This window comes from Ceratotherium simum, chromosome 16 (assembly GCF_057802395.1).
Source record: "Ceratotherium simum simum isolate JZ-2026a chromosome 16, ASM5780239v1, whole genome shotgun sequence".
Taxonomy (NCBI): domain Eukaryota; kingdom Metazoa; phylum Chordata; class Mammalia; order Perissodactyla; family Rhinocerotidae; genus Ceratotherium; species Ceratotherium simum.
Window position 1 is genome coordinate 6,337,893 of NC_141915.1, and position 24,713 is coordinate 6,362,605.

General features: G+C 40.7%; 1 protein-coding gene across 1 annotated transcript in view; it reads right to left on the reverse strand.

The window, feature by feature from the left end:
* Nucleotides 1-17,971: 17,971 nt before the first annotated feature.
* The window catches only part of MYOCD (myocardin), a 94,034-nt gene continuing 87,292 nt past the window's right edge, over nt 17,972-24,713 (reverse strand). The window contains exons 13-14 of the mRNA XM_004433048.3: nt 22,516-22,573; nt 17,972-20,426 (exon numbers count right to left, since the gene is read on the reverse strand). Of these exons, the coding sequence (XP_004433105.1) occupies nt 19,855-20,426; nt 22,516-22,573 (630 nt within the window). The 3' untranslated portion in view covers nt 17,972-19,854. The remainder of the gene's footprint in view (nt 20,427-22,515; nt 22,574-24,713) is intronic.

Genomic DNA, 24,713 nt, shown 5'->3' on the forward strand with positions numbered 1-24,713 from the left:
GACCCGGGAGTCTCCTAAGGCTGGCTAGCTCGCTGGCCGGGTGGTCCCCGCTGCGCCTGTGCGGAGGGCGCCGTGCATTCTGGGACTTGTAGTTTCGCATCCTGGCGCCCACCTTTCCTCTGTCCAAAGTTTTGCAAGTACGGTGGAGTGCGGAGGCGGGAGAAGGCGTCGTCGCCAGAGACTTTGCACTTTAGCATTTTAGGAACGGAAACGTTTTTCTGCTTTAAAAATAACAAGGTGGAACCAAGAATACAACAGCAAATAAAGAAAGTGAGCATCAGTCTTGCATTTTAAGTGAATGTGAGGCGTTGCTATCGTGAATTCACAGGAGGAAGATTTATGCTAGCAGGCACGTAGCTCCTAGAATTGAATAAGGTCACGTGATTAATGTTAAGACTGGGTTATGCTTGGGTTATGCTTGGAGCACAGGGGTTGACTGGTAGATTTTGGACCAAGCATAGCATGCATCCCAGAAATTTGATCCTTAATTTTCACCAAACCCAATAGGTAACCAGAGCCAATATGGAAGGATATAATGATAGTGGAATCATGTCTACGGGCCCAATTTGACTGGGACAGCTTTCTTAGATGGCTTAGCTTCCAGTCTCATAACTGTTCTCGTTTACTTTCCACCGAAGGCGACCAAGGGACATCAGCTGTGGCAGGCAGGCCTGGAACGTCCTACACAGAGCAGCCCATTGGCATCAGTTGGCTCCTGAAAAGGGGCTCTGACTTGCTGCAGGCTCTATCCTCAGGAAAAGATAGGTGATTGCAGGTAGTTTTCATCATTATCTATTAAGTAAGAGCAGTATTGTTGGTGGTAGGGGCTTTGGATCAAACAGATATGATTTCACATAATAGAATTCCAAATACCAATTATATAACCTTAGGGGAAAATTGCATAACCTCTCTAAGCCTCAGTTTCCTCATCTCTAAGAGAGAAATAATACTGCTTGATAGATAGAGAGCTATTTGGTAAAATTACCAATAATCAAATAATATGTAAATTTCTATGTAGTACATTGTCATATTCATTTACTACAAATATGATTATAGTGAGCATAATAGAAAAAAACTATTCCTACAACAGAATTACTAATTTGATAAATGAAAGAACTATTTTGCATATGTTGATTATAGTTGCAAGATGTCCTAAATCTGGTTCTAAGTATCTTGCTGGCCAGCTGAACAAAAGATGGTTTGAGGCATGTCATGGCTGAATGAACATGAAATCTTTAATTAATCGTGAGTTTAGCCTCTGCTTATTAGGTCAGCACTTCTAGCCAATTAATAAGTGAAGGCATTATTTGCTTTTAACCAACTGTCCTATGCCTATAATTTTTATACATTTTGAGGTTTTTTTAAAAACCAAGGCACAGCATGGTTTTTATATGTGTAAATGATAGCAAGACTTTAAGGGCACTGTATGACTTTTAGCAACACTATCTCTGGTAACGTCTGGAACTCTACTGTCCAATATAGTAGCCACCAACCATATGTGGCTATTGAAAATTAAATTAACTAAAATTTTTTTAAAAATTAATAATTTAATTGCTCAGTCACCCAAGCCACATTTTAAGTGCTTAATGGCCACATGTGGCTGGGGGCTGCTGTATTGCACAGCACAGATACAGGACATTTCTGTTATCTCAGAAAGTTCTATTGGACAGCACGAGTCCTAGAGGACCCCGGTAGACAATTCCAATATCATGCCAGCCCCTGCCTGCAATTGTAAGATATTTCAGTTCTAAGAGGGAAATCTCTGCTTCTCTACAAAAAACAGCCTACTCTGCTAGAGTGTGGTCCAATAATATTTTATTAACTGATGGTTTCTTCACGTTTCCTCTTTTCTATGAGCTTTTCCTCCATTCAGGAAGCAGCCAATGCTTTTTCTGCTTCCTACCCCAGCGAAGGGATGACAGTGCAGAAAAAAGAGAAACAAGTGTCAAGTCTATTCTTTTGACCTTTCAAATCAAGCTTCAGAAACACATGTGAGAGAATAGAGTTGTTAAAGAAAAGCATTTTGAATTTCAACAATATGGGCTTTGGAGCTCTAATAGCCTATGTCATAATAGTAGAGTTTGAATATGTACTATCCTGCCTGGTGTGGATAACGAACCCACAGGCTGCGGGGCATTGAAGATGATGAGAGATGAGTGGGCGGGGAGAGAGGGAGAGGAAAAGTAGATGATCAATGCGCAGATTTTGTTATTGTTCAAAAATTTCGCTGCCTATCCCTATGGGAAGGGATTATACTTCACCTTCCCATCAAGGTCATAATCGATCATGTGACTTTCTTTGGACAAAGAATATACACAGAAATGAGTTATGCCACTTCTGAGCAGAAGTGTTAATAGTCCTTTTGTGATCCTGCCCCCTTCTCTTTTTTCACTCTACCATAAAACCAGCAATGAACCAGTTAGGGGCTTGCTGTGGAACAGAGTCAGGGCCATCGAGCCGGAGTGAAATTAACATACCTTTGTTGCTGTAAGTCAGAGGTTTGGGGATTGTTTGTTACTGCTGCATAATTGAGTCAAAGCAGACCACTACAGTGGTATCTCTGAGGCAGTGACTTGCACCTTGCCCCTTCCCATGGTCAAAACTTTGATTGGGGGCAGTCATGTTGGAGGCAGATATGATCAACATCTTTGGGGGATCTGAGCAAGTGGGGAATCTGTGCACCACTTCTTCAGTGAAGGCTAGGAGTGGCAAAGCTCACAGAGATCTTCTGCTTGTAAGGCACAGGAGCAGTAAAGATGTTTATGTGGAGTGCCTGAAGTGCCTAAACCACAGTCCTGTGGAAGCCCCAGAGGTCCCTGCCCCAAGCCACGTGGAAAGATTTGTTGTATGTGTGTACCATGAGGGTACAGAAAAGTTCCTGAAAGAGCTGGATGTGAATACTGTTAGGATCAAAGATGAAAAGCAGGCAGCAATTGCCAAGATGTGGAATCAAGAAGCCCTGCACTGCCTGGAATTTAATTTCTGCCGCCAGAAGAATAGACATAAAAGTAAAGTTAAGTACATTTGAAGGAGGAGGAGGAGAAGAAGAAAGAAAATTCTATTCCTTTACCGTACCTGACTTTGACCTATGGGAGGATTACACTTCTTACTCCTGTTGATCTTCCATTTGGCCACATGACTTGCTTTCACCCACAAAATGCAGACTTCTTACTTGCTTCAACAATTTTGTAGTACTGTTTATCTGAGATATATTTCCTTTGACATCTGATATTCCACCTAGGACCCCCCAAATTAGAGTGGTTTAGCATCTTCATTCTGAGTCCAAGCATTCGCTAGAGCTGTCCTGTCCAATATGGGAGTCACTAAAGACATGCGGTTATTCAATTAATTTTAAATTAAGTTAAATAAAATGAGAAATTCAGTTTCTCAACTACACTAGCCACATTTTAACTACCAATAACCACATGTGGCTAGTGGCTACTATATTCGTGTAAAATAGAACATCTCCATGATCACAGAAAGTTCTATTGGACAGTGCTGGTCTATAGACAGCATTCAAAATACAGGGTCCAGCAGAAGAGAGAACACTGAACAGGAGGTGACAAGTTCAGTATAGTTATGGCCAGTCATTTTACTTGACCTCTCCAGGCTACTCTTTCCTCACCTGCTCTGTGGAGGTTTATAGCAAAAGATCTCTAAGCCATAAGTTTTGGGGAATCAACTAATTGACCAGTCTATTTGTTCAATAAATTGCTGTTGGCCTAGATATGCCTAAGCCTTCCAGTATTTAGTATGTCCAAAATAACATTCTGTGGTACACTGTAACTGAAGGATATCACTTATCCTTTTCAGATTCCAATCACCTTTATACCTACAGGTATCGAACTGACACCATTAAAGCATATCTGTTAGTCCGAGGTATCTTTTAAACAGGATGATAGATGTTCTCAACTTTGGGCATTATCAACTCCAATTTTTCAGCCCTCCTTGGATCTATACCTTTGCCAGAGCTTTATCATGGTCAGAGTGATGTCCCTAACTAGTATCTTTGGACTTGACTATGTGACAGCTTTGGCCAATGACATATGGGTAGAAGTGACACCTGTCACCTCCACACTGTGTTAGAGGCTTTGTATATTTTCCTCTTGTCCTCTTCACCTCTGCCACTGTCGTAAGAAGAACTACCCGCAGGTGGTGACTTTTTTCTCCCCTTGGGCTCCAGAACGAACATGTGGAGCAGGCCTGATACAGACCACAGCTGAAATTAGAGGAGTAATTAATAAATTCATTTTAGGACTGGTTATTTTAAAAGATAGATAAAATGAATAGATCTAGAGAAAGGGAAAAAGAAGAAAAACTGAAACACACAACTTTAGGAATGAGAGAAAGGATTTAATCACAGATACAAAAAAAAAATATGAGAGAATACTTTTGCAATTTTATGTTTACTTATTTTAAAATAAGCTCTTTTTTTCACTAGGAAAAATATGAAATTGCTACAGGTGTTTCAAAAATAGGTAGCAAGCATGAGTAGACCAAGAACACTGAAGAAGTTGGAAAAGTTGTCACAGAACAATACTCCCAAAAGTAGCCAAGCTCAGATGGTTTTATGGGGAGCTCTTTCGAAGATTCAAGGAACAGATTATTCCTCTGCTATTTAAAGTGTTCCAGAGCATAGAAATAAAATGAAAGCAACCCAATTCATTTCATGAAAGTGGCTTAACCCTGTTATCAAACCTGATGAAGGTAGCACAAACATGAAAACAACAAACCAATAACACAAGAATAGATATAAAAATTATTAATAAAATTAATTCACTTGATAAAATGTTAGTGAATAAAATATGATAGTATGTGTGTTTATATATAAATGTGCATACATTTTTTTTTCTTTTTTTTGTGAGGAAGATTAGCCCTGAGCCAACATCCATTGCCAATCCTCCTCATCTTGCTGAGGAAGATTGGCCCTGGGCTAACATCGGTGCCCATCTTCCTCTACTTTATATGTGGGATGCCTGCCACAGCATGGCTTGATAAGTGGTGCGTACGTCTGCACCCAGGATCTGAACCTTCGAACCCCAGGCCACCGAATCAGAGTGTGCAAACTTAACCACAACACCACCAGGCCGGCCCCCAAATGTGCCCCCATTTTAATGGTATTTATTGAAAAATAAATAATTCAGATACATTAAAAAATGAAACCCATTGAAATGCAAATCAAAACAACACTAAGATATCACCTCACGCCCGTTAGAATGGGTATAATCACCAAGACAAAAAACAACAAATGTTGGAGAGGATGTGGAGAAACAGGAACCCTCATACACAGCTTGTGGGAATGCAAACTAGTGCAGCCTCTATGGAAATCGGTATGGAGATTCCTTAAAAAATTAAAAATAGAAATACCCTATGATCCAGCTATCCTATTACTGGGAATCTATCCAACGAACCTGAAATCAACAATCCAAAGAGGCTTATGCCCCCTATGTTCATTGCAGCATTATTCACTATAGCCAAGAAGTGGAAGCAACCTAAGTGTCCCTCGACTGATGATTGGATCAAGAAGACGTGGTATATATATACAATGGAATACTACTCAGCCATAAAAAAAAATCGTCCCATTTGCAACAATATGGATGAACCTGGAGGGTATTATGTTAAGTGAAATAAGCCAGAAAGAGAAAGACAAACACTGTATGATCTCACTCACATGTGGAATATAAACCAACACATGGACAGAGAAAACTGTATTGTGGTTACCAGGGCAATGGGGATGGGGGGGTGGGCACAAGGGGTGAAGGGAGACATATATATCGTGATGGACAAACAAAAATGTACCCAAAATTTCACAATGTTATAAACTATTAAAACATCAATAAAAAAATAAAAATAAAAATAAATCATACAAATCCAATCAGGGAAACAAAATTAATACAAGACTGTCAACAATTAAGAGCTCGTTTCTATAGTATCTTTGCAACTTTTCTGTAAATCTAAAATTATTCCAAAATAAAAGTTTATTTAAAAAAAAATGAAACCCATTCATATTCTCAGTACCAAGATAGCAGTATGCGTTTATAAATATATTTCAAAAATGGGATCACACTGTTGTTAGGTCAATATGTTCTTTCCTATCTTCTATTATTCTAAATATTGCTGTAATTAACATGTTGGTGGCAAAAACTTCGCACATATACTCATTTTCTTAAGATAAAAATTAAAGAATTAGAATTTCTGCATCAAAATGTGTCATGTTTTCAAGCTTCTTGTTGTATTACCAAATTATCCTCTAAATAAGAAATTGAAACATTTTTCAAGCCCACCTACCATGTGCAAATGTTCCATTTTTCCCATACCTTGACTTACACTGAGTATTACCACTTTTAATAATCTTGCCCGATGAATATGTGAGAAATAGCATTACAGTGCTATTTTAATTTGCACTTGTTTTTTATCACATTAAATATTTTCCCACATGTTTCATGGCTATTAGTATTTCTTCTTCGGTTAACTGCTTACTGCTTTGTGTCTGCAGCCCGTTTTTCTCTTATGGGGTTCCATATTTCCTTATTGATTTTTAATAACTCTTTATTTATATAAAATATACTAACACTATTGTATCTTATGGCAAACGCTTTCTTTAGTTTGCCCTTTCCCTTTTAAAATCTCTAATGTTGCTTTTTGTCTTCTAGGAATTTTACATTTTTAATGTGGTCAAATCCATCAATCTTTTTCTTTACGTTTTATGCCTTTGGTTTAATGTTTAAAATGCTTACCCTAGCCTCAAAGGATAGAAATATTCAACTGTATTTTCACCTAAGCCTTTTATGTGTTAATTCTCTTTATTTATAATAAATTTTAAATTCAACGTTTGGGACCAAAATGTTAACTAAAGCCAGTAGTTTTGACTCATTTCTTTCTCCAATATCATTTTGAAATAACTCATCAAATGTAATAGAGAAATACTGTCACTCATGGAAGTTAGAGAAAGGTCCCACTCACAATCTTGGCAGAAAATGGTACAGGTGATTTTTAAGTGAGGGAGCACTGGCCAGGCAGAATTTACTACATGTGGTAACCTTTTGGGGGAAATTAAACAGAGACTACACCTTCTCTGATAGATGACCTCCCCCACACTCTCAGCCACCAAATATGGATGAACCAGACCTCTCTATGTGAGAATGAACAGACAGAAAAAAACACTCAGGGGGCTGGCCCCATGGCTTAGTGGTTAAGTGCTCACGCTACGCTGCTGGTGGCCCGGGTTTGGATCCGGGTGCGCACTGACGCACCGCTTCTCCGGCCATGCTGAGGCCGCGTCCCACATACAGCAACTAGAAGGATGTGCAACTATGACATACAACTATCTACTGGGGCTTTGGGGAGAAAAAGGGGAAAAAAAGGAGGAGGATTGGCAATAGATGTTAGCTCAGGGCCAGTCTTCCTCAGCAAAAAGAGGAGGGGTGGCATGGATGTTAGCTCAGGGCTGATCTTCCTTACAAAAACAAAAAAAAACCAGTCAGGAGTTCTGTATAACAGTGAAGATGATGATGATAATGATGATGATAATGATGATGATGATGACAATGACGATGAAGAGAATAAACCATATACCTAAGTACTACCACAAGTATTTCTCAACATACATTATCTTATTTAATCCTTAAAAGAATACTGGGATGAGGGTTTTATTATCCCCATCAAATAAATCAAAGCACAGAGGGTTTAGGTGAATAGCCATTCAAGTGTCACAACTGAGATTCAAATTCAGATTATTCTCGTTCAAATGCCCGTGCTTTTATTACAGGTTATTACCTCCATAAAACAGAGAGATGAATCTGAGAATTCAGAGAAATGGCCTTCAGTGAAAAAGTTAAGCAGGAAGTAAGGGAAATATAATTTTAAAGTCTAATTTGTATTCTTGATGGGAACTGAGAGAACATTGCTTTAATATGACAGGAGCCAGTTGCCATGAAAAAGAGCCATATTAAACAAGAAAGAGTTCTTGGATAAGAAACACATGACTTCCAAACTAATGAAACTCACTAGAGGCAGGAAATAGCAGATTTGGCACTGCCCAAAATGGAATTGGTGCATTCAAAGATGGGCTGGAAGAATGCTCCCAAAATTCAGAGGAAAAAAGTAGGTAATGCAATGAAATGATACGAAAAGGAATAGAGACATGAAATCTTTTTCAGAACATTCAAAAAATATGTAGTAGAATTTCGAGAGCAAATAACGAAGAAGAAATAAGCATGAAAATTCTAGAAAAACATTTTGCAGAGCCGAAGAAAGGCCCAAGTCAAAATTAAAATAATTCACCAAGTGCATGGTGGGGGGAGCCTAGACGTATCGTGGTAAAACTTCTGAATTTCAAAGATAGATACATACTGTATTTTATATTTGAAAATTGCTGACAGAATAGATCTTAAAAGTTCTCATCACAGGCAAAAAAAATTGTAAGTATGTGTGGGATGGATGTTAACTAGACTTATTGTGGTAGTCATTTTGCAGTATATGTGTATATCGAAACCTTATGTTATACACCTGAAACAATATAATGTGTCAATTATATCTCAATTTTAAAAAACCAACAAAAAAACAAAGATAGATACAAATGTATATAAGTGTTATTCAGAGAAAAGAAATTTGTGTCTGAAGAAAAGAGAAGCTGATTTGCCTCACACTTCGTACCTGCAACACTCAATGCCAATAAAATTTGGAGCCACATTTACAGAGCTCCAATGGAAATAGGTTGCAACTCAAGTGCGACTCAAGAAGTCTACATCTGGCCTAATATTCACAAACAAGGGCCAAAGAAAGTCATTTTTAAACATGTAATGACTGGAAATGTTTATCAGACACCCGTTCTCTAAAAAATATTACTAAAAAATTTTTTCTTCCCAAAAGAAATCAAAATCAAAATAAAGAACAAGAGAGAAGAATTTCTACGTGACCTTGGGATAGACAATGATTTCTTAAACATGACACCAAAAACTCTAACCTTGAAAATATTGATAAATTGGACTACTTAACAATTAAGGACTTTGGTTTATCAGATGACACCATTAAGAGAAGGAAAAAGTAATCCGCAGAGTGCGAGGAGTTATTTGCAATACATGTAACTGTTAAAGGACTCAGCTCCAGAATATATGAAGAATCCTACAGTTCGATAGGAAAAAGGCAGAAAACCTAAAAGAAAAATGGATGAGACTTCAACAGGCACTTTGGCACAAAGACAAGTGCAAATGGCCATGGAATATATGAACGGTTGCTCATCCTCATTAGTCATCCAATATATGCCAATTGATATTACAATGAAACACTACCATATGCCCACGGGATGGATAAAATTGAAAGACTGGCAAAACCAAGTGTTGGTGAGGATGTAGAGCAGCTGGAACGCATACATTTTGGTGGGAGGGAAATCAGTACAAGCACTTCAGAAAACCGTTTAGCGTTATCAGCTAAGGCTTAGCAGTACGTGTGCCCCATGACCCAACAATTTCTCATGTTCAGCAGAAATGTGTACACATTGGCAACAAAAGGAATGTGCTAGAATGTCTGTATCAGCAATATTTTTAATAGTCAAAAATTGGAAACAATTGAAATGTCCATCAACAGTAGAGTGGATAAATAAAAGGTGATATATTCATCAATGGAATACTATACAGCAAGGAAATTGGATGTGTTACTCCTGCAACCAATGATGGGTGAAAACGTGGATGAATCTCACAAACAAGGCTGAGCACAAAAAGCCAGATTCAGAAGAGCACACACTGTATGATTTCATTTACATAAAGTTCAAAAACAAACAAACAAAAAAAATCAGTGATAGTAGAAGTTAGGATAATGGGTACCTGTACAGAGGAGGGAAAGATACTAGAAAGAGATAGGATCAGTAGCCTGACCCCTGAACCATATCAGCTGAACAACTAGGGGTGAATGAAAGTGAATAGGGGTTCTAGGTCCCTCAGGTGGCTTATACTTAGGGTGACCATAGTCCTGGTTTGCCTAGGACAGTCCTGGATATGCCTATTGTCTCAGCCTCCTGTTGGATTTAGCATTTATACTGAACAAAAGCGTCCTGATCTAGATGATAAAAACATATGGTCACCCCCACTGGACCCTGGCCTTGCCAGACCTGGCACTGTGAACCCTTGCCAATTTGATGTGCTGCGGAAGCACAGAGAGTTCAAATCCTGTCCTGGGCTTGGGAGAGTAGCAAGAACACAGGATTCAGCATGCCATTCTACAGGGCCATGTTACTCAAAGAACTCCTCCTCACCCCAGAGGAGTCCAAGCTGACTTTGACCTAGAGGTCCCTTGCCTGAGCATGATACCAAGGCAGCAAGACCACACCTTTTGAGGAACTCCTTAGGCTGGTAGCAGCAATAAGTGGAAAGTCCCTGGACTTCCCTCTCGGCAGCTGTGGCACCAATTCCCTTGCCTGGAGGCCAGGAGGCAGGAGGCCTCCTGGAGGCCCATCTCAGAACAACCCATCTTTGATATGAGATTTTCTAGCCTCAAAGAATATACATTTGTGTTCCAGTCTCAATGGATCCTTCTTTCCATTTTTGGATACAAGGGCTTTCCTTGACATTTGGAGGTGAGTTGGGCTTTGGAGTGATAAAGTAGACTTTCTATTAATCTAGGTATGTGGGAGATCAGGGCTTCCACTTTGAGCCATTCCTGGGGGACCATGATTCATCTCCACTAAATGGTAAACATGATTATTCATTTACATTATTATTACTATTATTATTATGACAATATAATTACATTATTAGTAGTATTTGTAATGATTAATTTTATGTGTTAACTTGACTGGGCTAAGGGATGCCCACATGGCTTGTAAAACATTATTTCTGGGTGTGTCTGTAGGATGTTTCTGGAAGAGATTACATTTGAATCAGTGGACTGAGTAAAGAAGATCTGCCCTTCCCAGTCTGGGTGGGCATCATCTAATCCGTTGAGGGCCTGAATAAAGCAAAAAGTGGGAGGAAGGGGGAATTCTCTCTCTTTCTGATCTGGGATATCCATCTTCTGCGCTCGGACATCGGAGCTCCTGGTTCTTGATCCTTCAGACTCCAGCATTTATGCCATTGGCTCTGCTGATCCTCAGTCCTTCAAACTTGGACTGAATTACACTACTGGCTTTCCTGGTTCTCTAGTTTGCAAACAGCATATCGTGGCATATCTCAGCCTCCATAATAGTGTGAGACAATTCCCGTAATAAATCTATATATCTATATAGACTCCATATATCTATATATTTCTAGGTATCTAGAGATATCTAGATAGATAGAACTAGAGAGATATCTATATATCTACAGAGATATCTATATATTTCTATCTCTATATCTATACATACATGTATCTGATTGGCTCTGTTTCTCTGCAGAATCCTGACTAGTACAGTATTGCATCAACACTCAGTCCACTTCTAGTTTCTTGATCCCACCACTTCCTGTCGCCAATCTTCACTTGTTTCCCTAGAATAATACACTGTATACCACAGGGTTCACCATTTTACCTCCTCTTTAATCATATCCTCAACTATCTGGTTCTGCTTTCTTACTTTCATACCTATTCCTGCAGCATCCTAAACTTGGCTTAACCCACATCTTTGCCCTCTCTGCTTCCACTGCTGGGGTATCCGTGTCATTAATGGAAAGTCCCACTGTCACGCAATGGGGATAATCTCCAGCCAGGTTTTCCAACTCTGCCTAGGCATCCTTCTGTGTTTTGTAATCAGTTCTCACTGCTATTTTCTACTGCTCTTAATTCAGCCTTTCTCTATTTTTATTAAAACTTCTACCCTACTCTTCCTCTTCCTCCAATAGAGAAACATCATTTCTCTCTCTTGTTTCTGGTATAAAATGGAAGCCACCATATGAGAACTCCCTCGATGTCCTATCACCACACCTCTTATGTACCCACGTCTCCACCTACTCTCCTCTTTCTCTCCTGTCACAACAGACAGTTCTCTCCTCTTCCCAAAGGCGAATCAACCTCAGTACCACTCCCTACCACCTTCTCTCTTGTGTATACTACCTAATTCTCATTAGCTTTAAAATTAGCTCAAAAATCTCTCCTCTTGAAAATCAGTCCTTTAAATTTTTGACTTTCTGCTCTAGCCTTGTGTGTCTTCTTCCTTGCATCGCCATACTTCTTGAAAGGCAGGCCTGGGTTCACTGTCTCCACTTCTCACCTCCTTGTAATTCCTCAGTCTACACCCACCTGGCTTCACCACGGCACCCAAGATGCTCTCACCTTGGTTACCAATCACCTCCTTATTATTAAATCAAACAACACTCTTCATTCCTTATCTTAATGGAATATAGTAGCAGTAGACATGATTAAAGACTCCCTCTTTCTTGACATTGTCTCCCACCTTAGTGTCTGGGATGTCGCCTTCTCCCGGTTTTCCTCCTGGTTTTCTGGCCACTCCCTTTCTTTCTCCTTTGCCAATATCTTAAACATTGATGTTCCTTGGGATCCTCTTTTCTCCTCTCTCCACACATTGTGTAGGTCATAGCCATTCCATGACTTCAGCCATCTTCTGTATGCTGACTACTCCCGCATCTCAATCTCTATGCAAAGTTCCAGAACTCTCTAGTGAATACTTTTGACTAGAGTGACCCACGGGCACTAAACACTCAAAAATCAAATTAATAATTTTTCCTATCAAGTAACTATTTCCCATCCTGGCCTTTTGCCTCTGTGAATGGAATTAACATACACTCAACATCCAGCTATGCCTACCCCAAATCTGAATCCTCTCTCGTTTTCACCATCCACGTCCAATGATCAAGTCCCATACTTTCCATTGTATTAACAGGTTTCAAATCTACCTTCATCTCTTTATTCCCACCACAACGTTCTTAGTAGAGTTACCATCTGCCTCTTGGATAGTTTATCGTGATACGTTCTTGGAACAGATCCTTCCCTCACAGCCCTCAGAAGGAACCAATCTTATTGATACCTTGACTTCTGACTTCTAGCCTGAGACGATAAATTTCGGTTGTTTAAGCCACCCAGTTTGTGGTGCTTTGTTCCAGTAGCCTGAGCAAACCAATACAGTTCCCAAATTCTTCTCTTACTCTTCCCACATCTCCACCCCCAAATCCTCCTGCATCCTTGCTCTAATCTCTAGCCATCCTGAACTCTTACATCCCCCCGAACATGGTAAATTCTCACTTACCTCCAGGCCTTTGCACAGGCTATTCCGTCTGCCTAGAATGCTCTTTTCCTCCACTTTTGCCTGGCTAACACCTATGTCATTAATATCTTGGCTTGGTGGTCTCCTCTGGAGAGTCCTTCTTGACCATCCTCCCTACTCCAGATTTTATTAAATGCTCTTCATATAGCACATAGTATGCACTTACTCTCACGTAAGCACTTATCAGACTATGTTGTCATTCCTTATTTACTAGTTTGTCTCCTTCACTAGATGACAAATTTCATGAAAGCAGGGGTTGGATAGTGGAAACCTGTAGTTTGTGTCTTTTGAACATCATTCTCCCTTTTGGTAATAGCACCCCAATTTTCCCTTAGAAAATCTTACTTCCTCCACTGTCAGTCCATGAGATTCAAATGGTCCCACTCCACAACTCAGGCCTAACAGGGGAGAATCCAGGCCCTGTGAATGAATTTGTGCCACATTCTCATGGCCACAGGGATGGGCGTGACTGTCCCGACCACTGAGAGACAGCTATGAGATTTCTGCTGGGGCTCTTAGGAATGAGAAACTCGCTTTTTGCTGAAATTGCTAATTTGGCAAGATGTACACCTGGGGCTGCTGGCAACCTGTGGCCTTCTTGCTTGTATATGGGGAGAGCTCACCAGAAAGGAAGGCCAGAGAAGGGAAGGCAGAGCCGTAGCATGGAATGAGATCGATTCTAGTCCAAACTCGGGCTTGAGAGCCCCATTCCAGGGCTCTTTTCACAATATCTCATTCCTCCACGTGGTTTATAGATTCACTGATGAGAAAACGACAGCAATAAATTCGAGAGAAAAAGCAGATAAAAACTGGGTCTTACCTGGGAAGCCTATACATGTAGGTCATCTTGATGCCCAATTTATTCTACATTATTATTCAGTTCACTCAGTTGCTAAACTGATGAAAACATTGGGTTGCTAAGTTGTGTGTGTGCGTGTATTTTAATAGCATATATGTAATGTGAGATTCTGTTTCTTTTCACAAAAGTCCTTATTTTATTAGCATGGCCAGTGGTAAGTGCCGGCAGGGCAGTGTTTAACATCAGGGACTTTGGAGATAAGTAAAGTTTGACTACCGGCTCTGCCATTTTTTACGGGTGTAACCTTAAGCAATTTACTTAGACTCTCTGAACCTCAGTTTCTTCATATGGGGTAAAATGGGGATGACAAGACTACCGCTTGATGGGGCCATTGGGGGAGACCATGAAATACACATAAAGGGCATAACGCGGTCCCTGGGATGTCAGACAGTCAAGACAAAAGCTTACACCTCTTTTTAAAATAAACATTTTATTTAAAAATATATATATATTTTTAAAAAGAACACATGCCAACTTTGGTATTTTAGCCATTGCTTCTTTTCTCTTCCTGGTAACCCACATTTCTTTCTGGTTATGTATAGTTGAGCAAAGGAGACCAACATGAAAACAACACACAGGGACCCTGCAGAGAATGTATGCTTGGTCTTTTGATTTCTTTACAAAGAGCCTCTTGGAGTTTCACCGAGGGAGGATTTCAAGCAGCCAGCCGTGCACCGCCCTCTATGCTCACTGCAGGCCCACTGGAGAGGAACTCTGGGGAGCAGTGTGGGTTCTCTTCCTTTGGAAAACATTAGAATAGCAGCCAGGATCCCCATCGTTTTTCTCCCTTTTTCCACAAACACCCGACAGCTGTGAAACCACTTAGAGGAAACTCATGTTACCAGTGTCCACGAAGGGAGCAGGTGACTAGAATAAGCACAAGACAAGTTCAGAAGTTTGTTTGTCTTAATCCACAAAAGAAATCACCAAATCCTAGAATCAGAAGGGAACTTACTCGTACGTTATCAAACCCAATGAGCCCTATTACAATTTCCTTGGCAGATGATAGAGAAATTCTTCCCAGATCTCTTCCCGTCTTAAAATCTTCTCTTCATGGAAAGTCTCAACCTAGGCAGGGCTGTTCTGAAAATGTGGATTCTAGAATCAAACCCAGCTCCTTAACATGACCTGAGTAGCTCTCAGAACTATAGAACCATCTTGTTCCAGGACCTGGACTCTGTGTGTCTATTAATGTCATCTGCCAAATAAAGCAGTAGCAATTTCAGCATCTGAGCCACCCTGCTGGTTTATACTGGATTTATAGGAAAACAAAGACCCCAGATTCTTTTCACTCCAAGTTCTCTCATATCTGATAGGAAACAGAGTGTCAGCATTTGTAGGCTTCCCACTGTGAGGAAGGCAGCAAAGGCCTGAAGAGGGAGGCCAAGCTGCCTTCACAGTCTGGAGCTTTTCTCCTAAAAAAAAAGGAGGCTCACCATGGAGACCCCTCCCTGCCAGTAGATGTCACTTTTGTCTAGAGACCTTGTTATGAAGATTGAGGATGGGGGATGAGGGAAAAAGAATGTTTCCTTCACCCTTCCCTGATTTTCAAGGGGCTTCAGAATCCAGCAGTGAGAACAAACCCTAAAACTCGCACAGACATTTAAGTGGTGGGAGATTGCAAGATCTCCAAGTGATGTAGTGCTGCTGTTTGATCAGAGAGAGAGACAAGAAAAGAATGTTAGTGTGGGAGACAGCTTTTAGCTAAAAAGGGGCCCTCCACTCTCTTTTCTGAAAAAATGAAGACTCTCTTTTGTTTTTTGGTCAGAGCTAAAGGGTTTCTGGTTAGAGGACTGGGCGAATCTCCATGTTCTTACTATAGCAACTGCAACTATCAGTCACTCAAAATCTGAAACCTCTGTACTGTGTCCATTTGGTATCGGATATCTGGGGATTTGTGTGCTTTGCACAGGTTAGACATCAAGTAATTATCCATTAGATGAGTAAATTTGATGTGGGAGTTTCAGCCAGTCCAGGATCTATTTCTAGAAGAGCTGATAGAGTTTTAAATAAATAATTTTTGAAAAAGACTGTCTTGAGTACTTGGGATAGATTTTATTTTATTATTTTTTTTTTCAGATTGGAATAAATGTTCTGAATGGCAAAAGGCTCCACTTCACAGATTCTTGATTATTCAGGAGGACACACTGTTGGTTTCATCATTTACTGGTGCAATCATTGCATTGTTCAGAATGACTTCTCATCTAAAAATTTGTGATTCACTTTTCATAAAACAATGTCTGAGTTGAACTGAGAGGTTTACAGATCAGGAATTTGGGACATTTCTTCCTTCTTCCTTTTCCTCCTTCTTCCTTTTCTTCCTTCCCTCCTTCCCTCCTTCTTTTCTCCATTCTCTCTCTCTGAATTTCGGGCTTTTCTTTCCTTCCACCCTTCCTTCCTTCCTTCCTTCCTTCCTTCCACCCTCCCTCCCTCTCTCCCTTATAATAGATCGTGTGTCATTTCAATGACACTGTTAGCAGCAGGACTACTACTGAAGAGCACTGGCTTAATGAAAGCATTTGCACAAGTGAATCTTCTGACTCCGTTGGATAAGTGTGAAGCTACGGGACTGCAGCACTATTGGGAATAGCTGCAAACGTCTGCAGGTCTCCTTCACCATGTGGGTTCCAGGAGTCTGAAGAAAACCACATGTGGTTATTTTTAGGCTCTAAGAGCATTAAGAAATGTGAACGTGGCCATCCTCATAAGTCTCTGTACATCTTTTAGTACATCTGTACATCTTTTAGTCATGCCCAATTTGTCACCAGGGAAGAGGACAAAGCTAGGAGTTTAAAATAAAAATCCCCAATAGGAAACAGATGAATTAACATGGATTATCTGATCCACTGGGAGCAGCCAACTTCATCAATTTTCTCCCAATTATCCCTAGTTTTATCCTGCAAATCTCACGTCTGATCTATGAAGAGATAGAGTGAATATGGTGTGTGGAGACTGTGGGAGGAGGGTGAGATCAATAATCCCGGGGTCTGCTCTGTGTTGTGTGTTGGTTTGTAGTAGCAAACGGGAACCATCTTATTGTTTGTCTACCGTGAGGCGTGAGTGTCAGTCCCAGACTGCATCCTAAAAAGATCGTAATGAAAACGCACAGTCTTACAAAGTACAGAGGCCTCCTAACCAAGTCCGTCCTTCAGACCGAAATACCCAGAAGAAATAATAATTAACAATCAGACCAGAGTCTCAGAGTAGGGACACTGTGAGTTTGTTTTCCAGAGAAAATAAGGGGGGAAAAAATAACATACAATTGCACAACGTGGCACATGAAAAACGTCCTGACCAGCAAGCTTTGTCAAAATCCAAATAAAACTTCAACTTCTGAGGAATAAACAAATGTGAGGAATGTGTCAATAAGGTTTTCTTCCCCATAGCTTCATCTTCAAAGAAAATATTTCCCTCTAGATTTTTGGTTCTGATCACTGACATAAAAGCAAAATGAAAAATTTACCATGTGGGTCTTTTAAAGCACAATGCAGATCAAGGAATGTAAAAACGATTTTCATGTTCCTTTTATGCTCTTCTATAAGAGACTGTATTACCATTTCCAGCTACTAATGGTGAAGCTGTTCTGTCTTTTCACATCCATATTCATTGTCAAGATGAGCTTGTTCATGATAAGCAAGTGGCTGTGAGTCATCGGGCTGGAGCCGTTAGTCATACTCAGAGAGGCAACGTGTAGTCTGGTTGATTAATCAGGAACTCGTAGTGAGAAAGGCCAAGTATCGTTTCACAGCAGATTGAGGCTTAAAGGTTTTTGGTTTACAACTCTGTAACACTGCTTTTCAAAATACACACACATACATATTTGTGTATGTTTATATACATATATATGTGTATGTATATATGTGTACATGTATACACACACATACATATATATACATATGTATATATCTGTACACATATGCACACACACCCTCCCCCCCACCGCCCCAATAAGATCTGGCAGCTTTCAGAGTAGCAGTCACCAAAAACACTCTGTGTTCACACACATTTACAAGTTAACAATGGAATGACTTCTAAATCTTTGGTTTATCAAAAAGAGAACTTCTAAAATCACAACATTTTTGGTTATTTTCTCCATAAGTGCACAGTGAACAACATTTTTTACAAAAGAAGAAAACAGTGCCTTAGTGATTTAAATAAAAAAAAAAAAACAGCAATAGCTACTTTCTACAGCATGCAACACTGTATATAAAACGGCAGGTTGGAGCCGCAGAGAGACTGTCATGTAATTTGAGTTTTTCAACTCCCAGCGAAAGCATGAGAGGTAATGAGGAATGCACACGAGACCACCGTCTTTTCTTCTTCCATTGTTTTCAATGTGCAATTGTGTTTTCTTTCAGAAACCCAGACCTAAAATACTCTCTCCTTGTAAATATAATTCATATTTATCTTTACAATATAATGATATCCTATTTCCCCAGAGCAACCCAAATCAATGATTGCTGTAAATCAAATGAGGGTAGAATGAGCTTTGTGACTGATGGGCCGAGTCACCAGTTTCTTCCTAAGGACATTCTTTCAACTTCCTGTTTCAGCAGATTGTGTATAAGGAGAATGAGTTCTCCAGGAGAACCTGGATTTTTAGCTTTTTAAATTATGGCTCTACTAGGAGTATGGCAGCTTATTAGATCTGAGAAGTCGTCTTCTCTCAATGTTGTGGCAGAAAAAGAAAGATCTTCAAAAGAGGAGTGAGAAAGGATTGGTATCTTGAAAGAAAAGTAGAATGGGAGAAAGAAAAACTGAGGTGGAACCCCCACCCACCCAAAAAAAGAAGTTGGACCTCCATAAATAGTCCTATTATAGTAACCTGTGGTTTTTATTCCCATGATATGTAAAACGATGTTCCCTAGTCCTGCCTAAATTATCCCTGATTTGGCTTTCTGAAGCTAGAGAGATCCTTCCTATCTGCTTACGTGGTCATCTCTGGTCTTTGGAACTAATGGGGTTGTGTTGGAGAACCTTCCACGGCAGGAGGGCTTTTTTTTGCTTTAGGGTTCCCCCGTTTCACCACAGAGACAGTGGGAGTGATTCAGCTACTGGTTAAGAAAGAGGGAAGTTCTGGGTAGGGTTCTCCGGACCAAATGCAGGTCATTTGTTATCGTGACCACAAAGAGTCCTGGGTACAGGATTAGAAACCACTCCAATGGGGCAGCCTTGTGGCTGAGGGACACTGAGTTGATTTCACCTCCCTGGGAATGTATTGGTTCTGTCCCTCTATTCTGCCTCAAGAACTCCCTAACTGAAGCTGGACCAGACTTCTATTTTGAAAGAAAGGTAATGGAGAGATGAGAAGGAGCCTCCATCATGGGTATGTCTTTCCTAACCTTTGATGGACTGGCTTCCCTGTACTCCCCAAAGAGTTTACATTTTTTTTTCCACAGTATGTCTAACGAATTCATGAGAAAAGCTTACAATGTGAGATTATGCCTCAACAACGCCTGAGAAAAATTATGGGCTAGAAAAAATACTGGTGTTTGAAAAGGCACTGAAAGAATTTTGGTTTTGGCATTCTTGATCTAAGAAAGTATATTTTTGAATGCATTGCTGAAATCATCAACAGTTACTGAATGTTGGTAAATATTACACTATATATAGAAAAAGACTCCTATTTGTTCTTGTTGATTGTCACAGAAGTCTCCATTGTTTCTTTTTAATTCCCTCCTCTTCCTCCTCTCCTCCTCCTTCACCTCCTCCTCCTCCTCCTTCTTAGGGTAATATAAAAATTTACGGTTGTGTGCTTTCCCCCATGGAATTCCTATTGGTCTTCCTTAGCACTTTTGCATCAGGCATTCTACCACTGCTGTAAGTGAAGGTCCATGGGGGAATTCAAATTGAGATCCGTGACATCCAGAAAGTCAATGTTAAAGATGCTGGGACCGCTGGTGGTGAGGGAACTAAAGCTTGGTGTGGAACTGGGTGGAGTGAGGTCCAGCCACTCCATGGTTTCCCAAGGAGATTCAGTGAAGCTTAACTGCAGCCCATTGCTGTCCACAGAAGAGGGTGAAAACTGAGTCTGCATTGGGGAAAGGGGGCCTGGCAAGATCTCATGTGCATTGAAGAGGTCTTCTGCAGCCTTCCCAGAGAATCCATCCATTATCCCATCGAAAGGAGGCTCCTCGCTCCCAATTTTTAGAAGGGCGACATCGCTCACCTTTCCTAAGGGGCTCTGGGAATTTAATAAGACTTCAAGGTGCTCATCGCTGTCGGTGCCATAGTGATCGAAGGGGAGCTGGCCTCCTGAAGACGCTTGTTCAAAGGAAGCCGAGGGCTTGGGGAGGGCAGCAGCAGGGCTTCGGGAAGACCCGAGTATCTTTGGGACTTTTTGAAGACATGAATGATCCTCTCTGGCGTCAGCTGGCATTTCTGTTGGTGGAACACAACGGGAATTGCTCAATCGCACAATGTGAATCTTCGGAACGAATGAGTTACACTGAGACACAGGAGATGGCCATGCTTCTCTGGTCACTGCTCATCATCCAGTCTTATCCATCAACTGCTCTATATATCCCCAATTCTTCTTCCCTCAGGTCTCTCCCCAAACTCTTTCTTTCTGGAAATTCCACTCTGTGATTATCAAACTCCCAAACCAGTTTCCTTTACCTGCTCCTTCCTGACACCTGGCTGTCCCCTGAGGACACTACATCCCCTGTTCCACCCTCTGTGGGCTCATTTACTTCAGAGTCAGAAGATGAGTCATCAGGTGCCATCTGTTCCCACTTTCTGACCATTACTCCCCCTCCTTCTTATAACTCCTCAGTGGTTCTGAGGGTCATGCTTCTCTCCCCACCACCAGTCTCCTGGTCACTCCTCCTCATCCATTGAAAACTCTATTCCCTGGTTCATTGCCTTTTTTCCACTTCCACTCTTGTCATTCTCTGTGACTTCAGAATCCTCAGAATTGACCCATTGTCCAGCTGGCATCTCAGTTCCTTGACACCCCATCCCCCTCAACTCCATTGATTCCTCCATTCCCACTCTGTTAGACACACCCTGGACCTTGTCATTCCCAAATACTGCATCTCTCTGAAAACTCAATTTCAAGCAAAATTTCCTACTCTTTGTCCGTCCCCTCCCATTCCTCTAGCTCACTTATTAAGTACCCCACAACAACAATTTCTCAGCCACTTAGAGTCACTCCAATCGACTGACTCTACTATTTTATCACCATCCATCAGCCTCTTCTGGTTTTCACTTCTTTCCTTGTCCAGTCTATATTCTCTGATCTACCATTATAATTACCCTCTTATAAATATTCTCAATCCCCTGGCTTTTTTCCCTTCACCATATTCCCTTGGCAAAACCCCACACCTGGATGAATCTTATCATCTGTTTTCTCTGAGCCTGGCTCGGATAAGGTGGACATTACAAGAGAAAAATTACACAACGAAGGTGACTGGTTTCACTTTAAATTCATGATGTCAGGCCTACAACTGGCACTTAATACTGCCCAGCAATCCTACGGTGTTTCTCCAGAAAACTCCATTCATTCATGGTTGATTCTTAACCGCTCTTCTTTCCTCGAATCTCCTGTGCTCCCCTCCTGCACTCTCACCCTTTGCTGGCCTTGCCACACACTTCATTAAAAATATAAGGGTGTCTGATATGAACCCTCTCATCTTTCCATCACAAAACTTATAAAGATACATACACCTGTACCCGTCTTTTACTTTTTCCTCTTGTTAAAATGGAAGAAATGCCTGTTCACTTGCTTGTTGTCCATCCCTCTAACCAGACTGTAAACTCCATAAAAGCAGAGTCTTGGTCTGGTATAGCATTGAGCCTAGTGCCTGGCTACTCCTTCTTGGAAACTTTAAATGTCGTTGCTTAAGGGCTCAGACCTGAGGTCTTTCCTTTCTATCCATATGTTCTCCTTACATGATCTTACTCATGTATGTGGTTTCAAACTCTATGCACATACTCTGTAATTTTTTTAAATAAATAAATGAATTACTTAAAAGTAGGCAAAAAGGACATGTTGGTCATTTTCTATTGCTAGCTTGAATGATGTTTAATCATGAATGGATCGTCCAGTGGGAGATTACTAATGGAACTTCATTTTGAGTAGGTAGCACAAAACTTGCTTTATCTGCTTTCTTCTTCTTCTTCTTCTAATTAAGAAGATAGGGACATTGGGATTAGAACAGCAGAGAGAAATGGTGTAGCAAGAGAAAATATTTAGGGAAACAAGGACTGAGGGGCAAGACGAAAACTGTTAAAATGACTGGTGAAAAATGTTCCTAGGATGAAGGAACAAAGGCAGTGAGGAATCACCCAGCAGGCCTTCTTCTATCTGCTCCAAATTTGGCCAGGAAGCTCAGATGAAGTGACTCTACCCACAGGTGGCTTTTTGATCTGACTTAGATGAGCATCTGACCTTGGTCCTAAGGGTTAACTCCCTAGAGTGCACGCAGGGCCAGAGTATCCTGATGGACAAGAAGTAGGACAGCCTTACCTCCACTTTCAATGAGGACATCCAGGAGCTCGTCCATCTGCTGACTCCGCGTCATTTGCTATTGCACATTAACCAAAGAAGAACAGAGAAGTCAGAAGGCGGCTACCTCCTCTGTAGGAAATCTTTAGAAGCAGCACTACAGGTTTTTAAACTAGGTTTGGTTAGGGTTTATTTTTTCTAATTGTGGTAAAATACACACAACATAAAATTTACCATCTCAACTACTTTTAAGTGTACAATGCAGTGGCATTAAGTACATTCACACTGTTGTGCAACCATCACCACCATCCAGCTCCAGAACATTTTTCATTTTGAAAAACTGAAACTCTGTATCTATTAAACACTAACTCCCCATTCCCTTCCCCCAGCCCCTGACGACTACCTTTCTGCTTTCTGTCCTGTGAATCTGACTACTTCTAAATACCTCAGATAAGTGGATTCATACAGTGTTTTTCCTTCTGTGACTGGCTTATTTCACTTAGCATAATGTTCTCCAGGTTCATCCATGTGGTAGCATGTGTCAGAATCTCCTTCTTTGTTAAGGCTGACTAATATTCATTGTATGTATGGATCACACTTGGTTTATCCATTCTTCCATCGATGGACCCTTGGGTTGCTTCCACCTTTCGGCTTTTACGAATAATGCTGCTATGAACATGGGTGTACCTGGCTAAAGATTTTTGGACCTTGTGTTATTAAAACAGTATTGATTTTAAACAGGAAAACTACTGAATGAAACAATCTACCACAACAAGAGAAGGGGAGAAGAAGGCAGAATGCTCCCCAGCACAGAGGCCTTCAGAGCGAGTTCAGTTGTTGGAGAGGTTTCCATCTCAGAAGCAGGGCATCTTAATACAGAGGTAGTATGGCCTTTTTTCTCACTTTGAGGTGACCTGGATCTGCCTCCTATTTGGGTGTTGGCCCCAGAACGTGGCTCATATTTCCCTGGTTCCTCATCACAATAGCTTGTGGAATTTGTTGACACTTTTAGGGTATACACCCCTCCCTTCTGGCTCATCTGAGTTGTTAAGTAGAGTCTTATTTATGGAAATCTGCTTTGCTTGGCCTTTTTCTTTTCTTTTTAAAGTGTGAAGGATCAGTTGATGTTTACAGATACCAAGGGAAGGAAATGGGGAGAACAGAGGCATGTATCCATCTCGCTCCTCTAAGAGCCCAGTCCCAATAAACACAGGCATCAATAATCAATACAGATGGGAGCACTGCTCAAAGAATGAGTCATTTGCCAGTCCAGAAGGCATTAGATGCCTACAGGCTCTGGCAGGTAATGTAAATGAGCCAAATACAGAACAAGAGAGAGGAATAGAGTGTAGACCTTATGCTGTGGTTCAAGGAGGCAGTGGATACTTTGTTTCAGGCAACTGTTGTCTGGCAGAAATGAGGCTCCAGTCTTGCCAGATCCTCTAACTTCTCAGAAATGAGAAAGCCTACTTTCTGCATGAAATCTCCTGATATTTAAAACATTCTCTCAGCCAAATGAAACCTAACAGCAGGCTGATTCTGATCTGCAGGATACCAGTATGCAGCAAGGGATGTAGGTGTTCTTTTCTGGGTTGAGCACAAACGAACGTCCATCTGATACTTTATCCAAGCTCAGACCATTTGAAATATAAGCTCATCAATTGTTTTTCTTTTCTTTTCTCATTTTTTTACTTTTTATTTTGAAAATTTCCAAACATAAATGAAAGCAAAGGAGACAATGAACCTCCATTATTACCCGGGTTCAACAACCAGCAATATTTTGCCAGGATCATTGAATTTTGAAGCTAGGAAGAACGTTAGAAAGTATCACCCTGACAATTGCTCTATTCATATACTTGAGTACCTATCTTGTGCCTGGACAATGTGGTAAGTGCTATATTATCTAGAATCCCTACAAAGTAGATATCGGCCCTATTTTATATAAGAGAAGTTGAGCACTTGCCCAACTGTAGTGGCAGCTGGCTGGTGGCGAGCTGGGACTAAGTCCAGGCATCTGGGTGCCCAGCCCAATGTCCTATCTCTGCCTCACATAGCTTTTACACACATGCAACACCTTTCTACGATTAGCATCTAGACACTTTGCTCATTCTGGTGGGGAGGCACCAGACACACTCAATATCAGAATCTACATGCATGAAGCTGAATCACGTAAGACAATGTCCATTTAGTCAGTGTATTCTTCTCTGAAGAATAAATCA